Source organism: Ooceraea biroi, chromosome 11 (genome assembly GCF_003672135.1).
Source record: "Ooceraea biroi isolate clonal line C1 chromosome 11, Obir_v5.4, whole genome shotgun sequence".
NCBI lineage: Eukaryota > Metazoa > Arthropoda > Insecta > Hymenoptera > Formicidae > Ooceraea > Ooceraea biroi.
In genome coordinates this window covers 10,878,488-10,893,387 of record NC_039516.1, presented here as the reverse complement: position 1 = coordinate 10,893,387, position 14,900 = coordinate 10,878,488, and the positions used below count along the sequence as shown (strand labels likewise).

Sequence of the window (14,900 nt, the reverse complement as noted above, 5' to 3'; positions counted from 1 at the left end):
TATCGCGATTGGAAATACGCGCTCGAGAAACATTTACGCTTTATTAATGCGCGCCTACGAGTATCTTCAGGCAATAAACAGAATTAAAAAGAACTGATTCGCGTCAGACGTGAACACGCTGCATCGGGAGATGAATCTGGTATAGGAGATCTCCTTTTCCTTTAATTATCTACCATCCGGAGTAGTGTAAACAGGAAATAAAGTCGATCAACCTAATTATAGGCAAGGTATGTCCGGCATGCTCGTGGATACGCATAAATCAGATGATGCGTCAGTTATAGCTGAAACGTCGATACTTGAAACAGAACGAGATTACTCGCACCAGGTACGCGTGCCTCGAATCGCCTTAATAAAATCAGGAATTGAATCGACGACCCTCGGGAGGGAATGTTTTTACATCCTGACTCTGATTTATCGCGATTAATCATAATTACAATCATAATTAATCGCGTCATCTTTACAAATGCCGCGGGATGGTCTTATTTTTATGAGCAATCTCTCGGCACTTTTTCGTGGCTGTAATTCATTATCTTGCGACCGGCGTGTGTTAAATGCTCTCTTGCCCTTTGACTCGTGGAACATGGATCACTCTGTAGCAATGGCTATGGTATACACATCTTGTTTAGGATCAGATTCGGCGAATGTATCGATATAAACGTTAATGTTGATTATCGAGAATACACTTGCTTAATTTTCCAATAATTAATAATCTATAATTTAAAACTTTAAATATTCAGAATTTATAGTCAATATTTAACAAAGCTACGGCGATCTCTTTTAATACATGTGATTAAAATTGATTTCTGAGATATCTTGTACATGAAAGAGGATATCTTTATATAACAAGAGTTATTATAAAAATATCGGGGTAATGTCATGTTGGGTATTCCGAGCATGAGTGTTTTTCTATAATTTTCGTAATTTCTGTAATTTTGTTAGAATGTTACTTCGCGGTCGCTGTCATAATAAGTCAATTTTAATGCACATCGTGCGATCGATTTACCTTTTCTGAGATCTTTTCGACGGTGGAATGTGCACCTTCCGCTGTAGTTAGCAATTTTTTCAAGTCTTAGATCTGACCAGTCAAGCCTGTATACGCTTCATATTCATGAGTTCTCGGTCCGTAATTAAGTTAGAATTTTACAAGTGATTGAGCAATCGAAAGTTTTTCTCAGGTTTTTGTCGATCTTCAGGAGAAGTAAGTCCGTACGGATACCGATAATCGGTTAGCCGGAATTTATGGCCGGAAAGTGCGTGATTTGATTATGGGCTTCTCTGCGTGTAGCTCATATACATTGTTCACGCGCGACGTAATTGATACTCGGATTTATGCTCATCGACATGTGACGTTAATGCCATTATTAAATATTGTATTCTTGTACAACGGCAGTCGTTCAGCGTGCTTGTCTTGGCGTACAGAATTTTCTTGAATCTTTCTTGAAAAAGAGATAAATGTTTAGAATACTTTTTAGAATACCTTTAATTAAACCAAAGCAGGATGCATTTCACTTCCGGGACTTTTCGGGATTTATTAACTCGCGGTTCTCGTTGTAATTGATGGAACGCCGAGTCGATCTCGCGTAAATGAACGTAAGAGTGTTTGACAGGAGCTTTGCAATTAACTTAGAGTTTTACGGATCCGGATTAGCGGTGCGTATCGGCGTGGCAGGGATCGAAGCTTTCGTGTGCTTATTAACATCAAATTACGATCACCAAGGGTGTGATTATAACACGGTTCTTGTTCGCATACTCGAAAGAACGAGCGCACGAGGAACAGGTTGATTATAAGCAGTCATCGATCGAGAGGCACATTTTTCATCGGCACCGATGCTCTCGTTGCTCCTCCTGGTTATCCTTACGGACGCGCGCACTCCGGCCGACATAAAGTCGAGATGCGGCAGGGGAGGTATAACGAGCAGGAAATATTTCGATAAGGAAAAGGAAAGGCAGCCAGTGAACGAGAACGGATTATAACGCTGTATAAAATATTAGATTCAAATTGTCTTGTAATTATATCAACGTCGGAATTAACTGGCAGAATTGTGTGGTCCGATAAATTAAATGTATGTGCACAAATAGTATTGGGTTGGCCAAAAAGTAATTGCGTTTTTTTTTATATAAATAAAAGGCGAATTTTTCATGGGAAACAAAAACTTTATTAAACAATATATTGTCCATTTTGTTTGATTATCTTTTGCCATTTTTCAGGCAACTTCATGATTCCGCGCTCAAAAAAGTTCTTATCTTTTTCAGCAAAAAACAATTCCAACAACGATTTGATATCCTCATCAGCAGTAAAGGTTTTACCATTCAAGGCGTTTTGCAAAGAACGAAACAAATGGTAATCTGATGGTGCCAGGTCTGGCGAATATGGTGGATGTGGTAACATCATGGTAACACGTCCCATCCAAGCTGCAACAATTTTTCACGAGTGACCAAACTTGTACGTGGTCTAGCGTTATCATGGTGAAACACAACACCTTTGCGATTCACCACTTCTCGACGTTTCTGTTTGATGGCATCATTTAATTTATCCAGTTGACGACAGTATACGTCTGAATTAATGGTTTGATTCCTTGCAAGCAGTTCAAAATACACAATACCTTTAAAGTCCCACCAGACTGACAGCATAATCTTTCTTTGGTGAATATCTGCTTTTCAAGTGCTTTCAGCAGGTTCATCACGCTTGCTCCACGATCTTTTTCGTTTGACGTTGTTGTAGACGATCGATTTTTCGTCGCCTGTTATCATACGTTTCAAAAATGGATCATTTTCCTCACGTTTCAAAAGAGAATCGCAGATGTCAATACGCTTAGTGAGATGAATTTCTTTGAGCTCATGTGCTACCGAAATATCGAGCTTACTAACGTATCCAAGTCATTTTAAATGGTTTTCAACACTCGATTTCGATATGTCAAGATTCTCAGCAATCTCTCGTGTCGTTAAACGCCGATTGGAATCGATCAGTGCCTTTATTTTGTCATCATCAATTTCGATTGGCCTTCCTGAGCGTGGTGCATCTTTCACATTAAAATCTGCAGATCGAAATTTAGTAAACGAATTTTGACACTGCCGCAGTTTTAAAGCATCTTCGCCATATACATCAGATAACTTTTTATGAGCTTGCACAGCGTTTTTCCCTTTTCGGAAGTAATAAAAGAAAATATGACGAAAATGTTCTTTTTGATTTTCCATTTTGAAATCGACGGCAAACAAACAATTGTTAACGAAATCGTGTACTTTCTTTTTGTAAAACAAGCTTGAACTGTGAGTTGTTAACCTACATAATGAATTTGCGGTTTAGAATGAAGTTAGTTACATTTCAAGACATGTATGTCCATCTATTGGAAAAAAACGCAATTACTTTTTGGCCAACCCAATATAATTTTATATCCATCATCCTGAAATATAAATCGTTGCTTTTTAAGACTGCAATAAGCATATTAATATTCTTTTTTTCTTTCTCTTATTCAGATAGTTACGGATTCGTTTGCAATGCCCATGAGATTAAAGCACGAATCAAACTCGTTAGTTTTAGATCCTCACTTTGATCTTTTTGATAGTGTCAGATTCGTAAGGTAGTCTTCTAATATCTAGCATTTCTTTCGTTGCGAAATGGTTTTCGTGAATATTATGAGTAGTGATCGTATCGATAAAAATATGTAGCATTTTCTCGAAGAAAGAGCTTTACTTACCGAGCCATAAAGTAGGCCACAAGAATCCATACAGAGATAAAGGCAGGTCGCTACACCTTGGATCCTCAGTTGACCTCTCGACACCGATGTCCTTTGAAAAATGGCTGAAAAGAAAATGCGATGGTTTAGTGTAAAGTGAAATTATTTTTACTGGCAAAAATTGATTATTAAGACAAGGCGTAAGTTAATCGTTTAAGGAATGCACTTCTGTCTTGGATGGGACTGCAGACCGCCGGCACGATCAGACGCGGAGGCAGAAACAGGTTCTTCAAATGTTTTGATTCGTAGTCTACCTACCCTGTCTACCTCGTCTCGCTCTTATCGTCGCCTTTTTCCCCCTAATGATGCAATCTCGGACACGACGACACGTATTCTCAGCCGACTCGTAATTCATGGGCACTTATCTCGAGCGTCAACGTCCCACGTCGGGCTATTCGCGTCGAGCTTTGATGAATGAAGCCGTAACGCGAAATTGCAACGCGACGGTGCAAAGACATGCAACATCAGGCAGTATCGACATTTATATGTTTATCGACGAAGCCCGGCGTCGATCGCGAATTACTCAGTACGATGCACCGTACGATCGCTTCGTCGTACCGAGGCCGGTCTTTAGCGTCCATTTGTGCGCCAGTTTTGTTCGTTGTCGCGCGACATCCCGGTCTCACCGGGAGCGGATACATCTCGCGTAATAGCCAAAAAGACGGCGACCGGTAAGTGAAATGACTTATCGGGAATAATAATCGATTCTTTCAGCCTCTTTTCGTAGCCTCTCTTCCTGTCGCCAGGCATGTGCTCACAACAGCCAGTCGAAGTCGCGTATCAAGCGGCGCCCGACGCGTTTACGACGTGATCGTCTCAATCCCTCAAAACTCCCATGGGTACCCATTAAAGACATGCGTGAGACGATCCAGCGGACGCGATCGCTCGGGACCACCCGCTAAACGATGTGAATCGGTTTTCTCTCTTTCGCGGTTCGATTTTCTCGCTTTTCGTTCCGGACGTTCTCTTTCTCGGGAACGGAAGAGTTACGATGCTCTCGACTTCCCGGCCGCGCTCGACCCGTCCGCCTGCTGACCGAGTACGCGTTCATGCAGCGTAATCAGTCTTAATTCCTCCAGCGGGTCCCAGGATATGTCGGCACGTATGCCCACGTAGCATTAAAGACGTGCGTGACAATCTTGCATCACGAAACGAATACCTGATCACATACCTTCGTCTGCATTACGACTCGCGCGACGATCATCTGCGGCGCACGCTTGATACGAGGTATTCAAGGCGGTAATTCATTGCTTGCTTTCTTGATTCCTTTCGCCCGTATTGCGACATAATAAGACCGGCGTGTATGCATGAAAAGCGCGCTACGTAATTAAAGCGCGACGAGAGCGCGAGAATGTGGTCGCGAGTTTCATTGTTCGTCATTTTCATCAATGAAAGAATTTACTCGTAGCTGCAGGAAAGTATGAAGGTTTAACAGTTCTCGCAAAAAAAGGAATGTGTAATGATAGTTTTGCGTCACGATTCATATTAATAGATCGCTTATTCGTCGCTCTTGCGAAGATTCTCGCAAACGCATTCCAGACGCGTGTTCAGATCAGTGTCAGGTTAATGTGACACATCGTAAGCTGTGTACACGCTATGAATGCATCACGCTTAACAATTTAATCACAAGACATTGCCCCAAACATAGGTATTAATTCAATTATTACACACTTATCCATCAACACGTGTATCCAGCGTTTATTACGACGTCATGCTGTTTAGCTTCCTGCAAGTTAAAAGCCGGTGTTTTCAATCGGCGTTTCCTGACGGAGAAATGGCGCTGGTTAATTTTAAACGGATGATTGGGCAGACTCAGGCTCGAGTGTCCCCAACGTGTTCAGCTCTCCTCGCATCCGACGTGTCGCTGTCATCGCGATTAAACGCGCCGTTGCATCGCGAAGATGCATCGGCGTGCCAGCCGCGTCATTTACTCCGGTGGCTTGTGCACGAGGGCGTAAACATCTCGTGCATGCCTCGCGATTTTTTTTGCCAGACAACTTACGCACCTTCGCGCCGGCTACCGCCGTCGAGAGCGCATCGCTGGATGCCAATAGCATCTCCGAAGTTATGCAGCGTGAGAGTGAAATTAACGCAAGCGGATGGATAATTCTTCGTGAAATTTTGAATGTTTTTCTTAACAAAAATGCCGAAGCACTAACAATTTCCGAGATATTAACGATTAAAAGTAAAGAATTTTTTTCTTAAATTTTTAATTTCTTTTAGAGTTTCGTTTTTGAACGGAACGTTTAATTTCCAAAGCTTGACTGGAAAGCTGAAAAAGGAACTCGAAGTTTAAATCAGCGCGTATCTAGCAAGCGAGAGTCAGATTAACGTTCAATTAGATGAAGAATCGAGCGTTCGCCGGTAGACGTACAATTTTCTCGAAACTGGATTCTGCTGCTCTCGATGCGGCCGGCCGTCTGCGCGTTTCCTATTTTTTATAATGACTTATTCAGCGCTGGATTTATTCGCGTCCTCGGCTTCAAATCCCAGTGATCCCAAGACTGGCATCTCCGCGAGAATTTGCGCTCGGTCCCGAGTTCTTGGTCCGTAGCATCGGCATGGGAACGCGCATTAATCAGAAATAGAACCTTCTTCGCGATCATCGATCCAGCGTAGCTCACCACCTCGGAGAATCGATGATGGTAGGAGCTCGCGCAGCTCTGTTATTAAGAGCAGGCGATTGGAATTCGCGGACAGACGCTCGGGACATTCGATTTCTTGAAAAGGAAAAAAAGAAGAAAGAAATGCTCGCGCGCGCGCACGTGATCGTTTATCCGGCAGTTTATGAAGACATGCAAGCGCGAGATAATAATAAATGTCTTAAATAAAGATCTGAACATGGCTGGGAGCCTCGCGGGCGAGAAGCGATATTATAAAGTAACAATAAAGCGTACTACTGGTATCTTCCTAATCGCCGGTCATCGAGTGATTAATGAAAGGTAATGATCGGGTATTGAATGGTAACGGTTATGACAAAATGATGCATCCGCGCTGTCTGCAATCTGCCAGTGACATTTTTCGAAGGAACGGTCGCCGCGAGTCTCCGATGAATGGTACTAGCGCGAATCGCAGATCCGGATCCAGAACCTTCCGAGGGATAAACGGAATCGCGTGCCGCGCCGCAACATTGAGGTTTCACTTAGCGTGTCAAGAGAATCGTTAAGCAGGGTCGTAGCAATAGCAACATACAAGTACGAAACGTTCAGACCGTGTGGAATTACGGGGAAAATAATGCACGGAAACGGTACGGGGTAATGATTAATAACAGGTTGGCGTAGCAGAGCTATATAGAAATACGGTAACCGTCCGTGTTACCTGGAAATACATGCTCCATTTTGCGATCGCGGCGTGTATAATACATAATTGCGATCGAGAAGTAATTACCGTTAATCTCACCGTCTTGACCCAAACTATAATTGACGTTAATATGATACGTACTGCCGCGCCGCTTCGACATTTTGACATTAACACTCTCCGCCTTGATATTGATATCATGTACATTGATATAATAATAGATGAAATTATGTTATCGCTGTTTTAATAAGGGGATATCATAATTTACATTAATTTACATTTGAGATTTTATTCAAATATTATATCATTATCTTTTAACTATGTCGCTCCTCTAATTCAATTGATTTTTATATCCTTATTTGTTATATTCATTTTTATTAATATTGAATTATTAATATCAAATTAATAATAATATTAAAAAGTATTTTGCATAATTAATTTTGTACCACGCGACAACTATAACACTATTATCAAATCATTCTTTACGTGGAAAAAAAGCGACAGTAGACTCACCGCTCACATAAATCTCAATGCACGTCGCAATCGTGACTCGTTATTGGGATGCGACGGGAGACGAGATACGTTATACAGGGTGAGGCACCTAAAACAGGCCACCTGAATATCTCGGCTGTTATTAGTGATAGAAAAAAATGTGTCAGACTAAACTTGCATGGTTTCGAGGGATACATAATTTGTACTAAATAGTTTTTTATTAGGTGGACGCGTAGAGGTCATATGAAGGTCAACTTCTTTTTTTAAATGGTATGATATGTTTTTTTACGTACCATCTAGTAGAGCGTTTGAAAATGCGCACATTGATCTACGGGTCAAAATCATTCAAGGTCACTGAAGGCTAAAATTTCTAAGTGCTAGAACTGTTTTATTTCTGAGTTTACGGTATTTTCAATAGCAGAGAACTCTAGGCAATATAAAAAATAATAATATCATTAACTCAGAACTCCTCTAAGAAGAAAAAAATTTTAAACTCGAGAACTTTTTCATTTCTGAATTTACGGTATTTTCAATAGCAGAGAACTCTAGGCAATATAAAAAATAATGATAACAACAACTCAGACCTTCTCGGAAAAGAAAAAAATTTCTAAGGGCTAGAACTTTTTTATTTCTGAGTTTACAGTATTTTTAATAACAGAGAACTCTAGGCAATATAAAGTAAATTATTTTCCTTTGCAGTTGGCCTTCAGTGACCTTGAATGATTTTGACCCGTAGATCAATGTGCGCATCTTCAAACGCTCTACTAGATGGTACGTAAAAAAACATATCATACCATTTAAAAAACGAAGTTGACCGTCATCTGACCTCTACGCGTTTAATAAAAAACTATTAGAACAAATTATGTGTCCCTCGAAACCATGCAAGTTTGGTCTGACACATTTTTTTCCATCACCAATAACAGCCGAGATATTCAGGTGGCCTGTTTTAGGTGCCTCACCCTGTATGTGCTGCAGGATCAGTGAGAAACAAAGAAACGGTGGCGAAGAGACAGGGACAGGGTCATGTGGCGTGTAACTCGAATTGCACTCGATGTCGCACACGGATATCAATTGCCGATTGCGCTTTAACGCTAATTTATACTTCAAGTTTTTACGTGCCCGATTATCCGTGCGGTGCATTACGACTGCGCGGAGATTAATGATGCCGGAACGCAAGTAGATTTACGACGTCGTTGCGATACGAACCGAGGGCGACCGGGTGTTCGCTATTCGCGACAATAAGCCTCATACATCGACAGATCGGTACTGGTGGTCTTATCTGGGCGTATAATTTATTCGAATCGTCGCCCAGAAAAATTTGCACACTCGTGCACAGTGGTATTTCTGGGAAACGTTACCGTTCGCGGGCACAGATGCGTCTATGAAACGCTCAGAGAGGAAATTAGTCAATCTGTACTGAACGCTGGAAGCTATTGACGTATCGGCGTCAACGCGGTATCACTCGTGCACTTAGTATCGGTGCACTTCGCAAAAAGCCATAGTGAATTGATAATGCACTCAGAAGGCAGTTGTCCGCGTTTAATCCTTTCAAGAATCGATGGGGAGCGTGGTTGAAGGAACATTTAAGTCATTTATTAATGATGGCGTATCATTTTCTGCGTTCTGAGGAGGAAGAGGAATACTCGTGGAAGAAATATTAAATTGATTTATTCTGCTGCAGACTTTTCATGCTTTTACAGAAGAAAGAACTTCAACTTATACATTGTTTCGAAATATCATAATTATTTAAATTTTCACAAATAAAGTTTTTTGTCTTTCAATCTGGAATTTATAGTCATAGATCCATTATTTGAGTATTCTCTTTTTCATTTTTCGTGCGCGTTATGTTGTCTTCGTGATAAATGCAGTTTTCTTCCGAATACATCGCGTTGCATATCTCAGCATTTTTCTCCGAGCACGGTGCAATTTCGCATCAATCTATCCGTCCCACATGTTTTTTATTGCTAATTTTAGAATCTCGATGCGGGCACAAGCGATATTAGGCAGCCGATGTGGTTTACGTCTTCGACCAGCGCATCGCGCGAACCGGAATAAATTATTGACGCATAAATTTAATAATTTAAAAAACGAGTTGGGAGTCGGGATGCGCCGTTCCCGTACCCGAATGTTTCGGCTCAATTGCACGCCGCCTTCGGTGACGTTAAATCATGAGCGGTATTGAAAGTATAATAAGATTCTCTGCTTAACAGCGAAAGAGACGTCATGGGTTCTTTCTCTCGGCAGACACGACGAGATAGCAAATTGAAACGTTACGTTACGGCGATAAGAAAAAGATTGCCTCGTCACCGAACGACGTGCAATCATGAAATGGCAAAAAAATATACTGGGAAATGATATCGAGATAATCGTTTCTATATTGTAAAAATAGAATAGACGAACGCGATAATAAGATAATAAGATTTCTTAAAACAGACAAACAAAATATTTAAATTTATATTTACCATCATTATTTTCTAATGATACAATTATAGATATGTATCGACTTATAACACACTCTTCAAAATTTTTATGTGCCGAAGATAATTGTTCTCATTCATCAATGGATATAATGCGTCCATTTTTTCTGACAACACTTACAAGCAAGATGATCGATCACATACAAGTCAGATAAATCTGACTAAGCGCGTGTTGGTGATAATGAGATACATCGAATGTACAGATGTAGCATGTCATAGTACAATTAACAAGCTCTTTTCTCAAACAATGTCACAATCTGATCGAACGCTTGTGCCTGTTGTATTCTCAGAGAGCACATTCGTAATTATTATTATAATTAAAATAATATTGATATCGAAGAATTCAATATTTTAAGAATATTTTAACGCAAATCGCGCAATTATACGTTTAATCCTGCTGATTCTGCACGCCGATTGAACGCTGCTCGCAACGTCTCGCATAATCCAACAGGAATTGACGCAACAGGTCGCGTTAATTGCACGCGGCTGATAAACACCGGACGAAGACTGATTATCGATCTCTCGCGACGGTCCGCAACAAAAAGTGCATGAAATTTCTCTCATGCAATATTCATCGGAGAGGGATTATGGGCACCAGAAGCGTCGGCAATTACTAATGAAGCACGGGCATACACGGCGTCGCCCGTGTCTCAGACACCACGTGCATCTGTTAATTGCCGATACGATAATCGTCGCGCCGGCAGATAGCGAGCGCGCGCCAATAACGGGATCAATCTGCGCGGGATTTTGATCGATACCCGACATCGACACTGCAAATCTGCGACTGTCGCGTAGGTTCTTGGCAGCGGAGTTTTTTTAAGCTGCGAAGAGATACTCTTCTTGTTGCATGCCGAGTAATTATAGTTATTTAGAGAGATGCGCGTGATACATTATGTAAATTAGGAGGATATTCGCGTGGCATCGCGTTTATTCGCATTCGCGTTCGCGTTTGATAATTTCCATAAATAACCATATCACGCGCGTCCCCACAACGTTGTGTCCAGATTGAGATCACGCGACTCGATAGAATGTGACTATTTAATCCGCGTGTTTTGACGTCTCATTATCGAGTGCCCTTGCGTTTTCTTGTCGCTGCTTCTCGCATCGGCTATAAATGCGCGTCTTATCGGGGAACGTCTGAAAAATAAAATGTGTCGAATATGGTATTACGCCGACGTACAGGTTGTATAGGTTCGTCCCGTTGCAATGAAATTGTCCACTTAAATTCCAATTAACAGCATTCCTCTTTCGTTTAATTCATGATTAAAGATTTTTCAAGATAAGCCGCGCGATTCCGCCGCGCATCCCGGCTATTCCACTGTATTCCTAAATTCCACTGTACGACTGGCGATGATACGGACAAACAAGATGCGTTTGCCTCGTGTCGTATCAGCTTATTGCACGATACATATGCAAAATGATGATACGTGCCGTCTCGCACGGCACGCATTGTCATCGTGCGGGCGTGTACGCGCGATATTTCGAGAATCCGAGTCAGAGTCCGACGAATCGAGCGCGAACTTTCGTCCGTCCTTCATCGATGTTAAATCATATTGTACATTCTAAGAACCGACGACACAGTTGCAGCCGACAAGGCCAAATCTGCGCGTATTGCATCACGCATATTCGCCTATCTACGTGATACGGAGCACGCATCTTCCTCGTATCCTTGAACGAGGAACGCCGAAGGAATGGTATCGACATATCGTTTAATGGTAGCAATGAAGTCGCGCGTATTGAACGAATTGATTTAAATTCGAACAGCGCAAACAGCGTCTGAATAAGATGTGTTTGACACTTCTGAAAGACGTACGTTACACTGGACTGCGCTTTTCCAATCTTGAAAAAAATACTTATCGAAATTCCCTCCTAATTTTCCCTTGCATGGAATTTTTATATGATTACGTAGATACATTTCATGTGGACATTCGTGAAACGAATTATTTATTGCAGAACTTATGCAATCTGTTCTTCAATTTCTCACGTTCTATTCTCGTAAATCTCATAGATTGTCGAAGCAGACGTACACAGGTATGATTACTCGTACGAACGCCGCGTTTTTCGGTGGTCAAGTTACTTTCCCAGCAAGAGAGATTGGAATCGATGAAAGCGGGAACCGGCGGGATTTATCACGGCGGCGGATGAAATTTACGCCCATCTGATTAAATCCCGAACGTCGGTCGCCGCGGCCGAATCGTGGACGGCGTATCTCGTGGCAAATTAGCGTAGATCCCGTGGGCCCGGGTTAAGTGGGAACTAAAATCTTTAACGAGGACAAATAACCGAGAAAGCTGGACGCGTAATAGGTAGTCGCGTTAGTCATCTCGTCGCATTAAATCACCGGCTGTGTTTCGGAGGATTGTATCGCCGGATTACATCGCGTTAACATATAATTACAAGCGAGCGGTAAAATTAACGATTTGTGTGTAAACGCAGGTATAGATAAAACGGACACAGATAAAACATTTTCGCGTGTATGAAATTTATTTACTCATTTCGGATGACAACGCTGCTTTGCTTTTACTTACTGGAATTCAAATAAAGTATTAGGGGTGTGATTTAGTTTTGAGGGTTTGTTTTGCTCAAAAACGCATGTATTTAAATATGATAATGAATGAATACCTTAATCAAAATATTTTCCTTCGTTTTCTATAACTTTTTCCCATCTTTCTGGCAAGAGATGGATTCCACCACGATAAAATCACTCTTCTTTTCAGTTGATCCATTCGTCGACGAATTTTCGCACTTCTTCCAAGTTATGAAAGTGTGTATCCTCTAAAGCGTGTTGCATCGACCGGAACAAATAATAATCGCATGGAGAATACGCGGGGTGCGGTAAGACTTGCCATTCAAGCTCTAATAGTGTTTGTTTCACTGATAACGCAACGTGAGGTCGAGCGTTGTCACGAAGAAGAATCACTTTCCGTCGTTTACTCGCAATTGGTGGTCGTTTTTGGTCCAATGCTTGCTTCAACTTGTACAATTGGTGTCGATAACGATCAGCCGTGACAGTCTCATGTGGATTTAACAGCTCATAGTACACTATCCCACCAAATACAGAGCATTACTTTTGAACCGTGAATATTGCGTCTCGGAGTGGATATTGATGGTTCGCCTGGATCCACCTATGATTTCCTGCGTTTCGGATTATCAAAATAGATCCACTTTTCATCCCCAGTACAATCCGAGACAAAAGACTCTTCTTTTTTTGCCTGGCGATCAACGAAATGCAAATGTTCAACCGGTTCGCAATGGCACTTTCCGATAATTGATGTGGAACCCATTTCCCTTCTTTCTGAATTTTTCCCATTTCATGTAAATGTTTGGTAACTGTTGTACGATCAACATTTAATGCTCTGGCAAGTTCTGAAGTGGATCGTGTTGGATTTTCGTCCAATAATGCTTGCAAATCTGCATTTTCAAGCTTTCTTGGCTGTCCCGAGCGTTCTTTGTCCTTCACATCAGTATCACCACTTTTAAAGCGTCTAAACCAGTATTCACACGTCTTAATTGATGGGGCAGAATCACCATAAGTTTCCACAAGAATTCTATAACAGTCAGCCGCAGTTTTCTTTTGATTAAAAAACAAAAGCAACGCATGTCGAAAATGCTAAAGAGCTTTCGGAAGTTGCATTTTTACGATGATATAAACACGACTGTTATTGCATCTATTGCTATAATGCTACTAAATGTCATGGATAATGTCAAGACTGTAAGAAACAACAGTTATCGGAAACAGCTATTGGAACAAACTGACACTACAGCCATCTGTTGCAAAACCCTCAAAACTAAATCACACTCCTAATATGATGAGTACGCTCTTCCGAAACCACTTATTCGCGTTTATATCCGTTTATTTTCGCTGCACGCGTTCGATGCATGAAACCTCGCCTTGCGAACGAATGTTTCGTTCAGGAAGAGTCTGGAAACTTAAAAGACTTCGGTGGAGCGTGGAGCAAACCGCTGACCCAGTGAGGACCGCAGAGAAAATATACAAAATGTACAATGTGTACGCGAATGAGAGAACAGGAAGTAAGAACAGGTGTGAAACTCGCGAACGACGTCCACATGCCTGATTAAACGTTTACGTTGGATACCGCGTTGTTTGTTGACGAAATATGCATCTAATAATCGTAAATGTTAGGACATCCGGCCGAACGAAACGGAAATATTTCGGATGCATTAAAATGTGCTAGTCGTTGCCCCAACCTTACGAATTGTGTGTACATCACCGCGGGAAGAAAGCCGCATCGACGATTCAATAAAATAATCTGTAACATAAATCTAGCCGGTGGCAAGGGATATAACGCATCCCAGCAGTCACATTTTTCATTCGGCGACTTCGCCAATTTCTTATTATGGTAATTCACCATAAGTGATGCTGCCGTCGTGCGCATTTTTTCCAGAATCATAATTAATCGAAAAATATTTAATCGAAAAATATTAATTAAAGAGAAAAAATATAAAATGTAATATTTTCAGATTAATACCTTTGACTTTAATAAGAGATATAAATGATAGAATATATATAATATAATAAAATATATTAAAGTCTACGAAATCGCGATTTTCAAAGACTACTTGTCTACGATTTTCAAAGTCTACTTGTAAAATCGTTTTTTAGATTGTTCATCTTATCTCCATAGATTTCTTGATTATGATCGCGTCATAATCGCGAAGATTAGCTTGCGGTTTTCGGTGCTCATCGCACGTGTTATCCAAGAGACCTAGCGGGTGCATTCGCCACTTTTCTTTGTCGGGTAAGCGCAATTCAAGGGGAAGAGGCCAGTAACCCGCGGGTTATGTCACGGGGGAAGCAGGGCCTTGTCGTCACCCCCGTGGCGCACCCGAAATAGAAGCCCCGTTGATACTGTTGTGCGTGCACTCTGCCACAATAAAC

General features: G+C 41.3%; 1 protein-coding gene across 1 annotated transcript in view; it reads right to left on the bottom strand.

The window, feature by feature from the left end:
• Positions 1–14,900, bottom strand: part of LOC113562977 — a 97,798-nt gene that overhangs the window by 26,709 nt on the left and 56,189 nt on the right. The window contains exon 2 of the mRNA XM_026973883.1: positions 3,696–3,799. Within this exon, the coding sequence (XP_026829684.1) occupies positions 3,696–3,799 (104 nt within the window). The remainder of the gene's footprint in view (positions 1–3,695; positions 3,800–14,900) is intronic.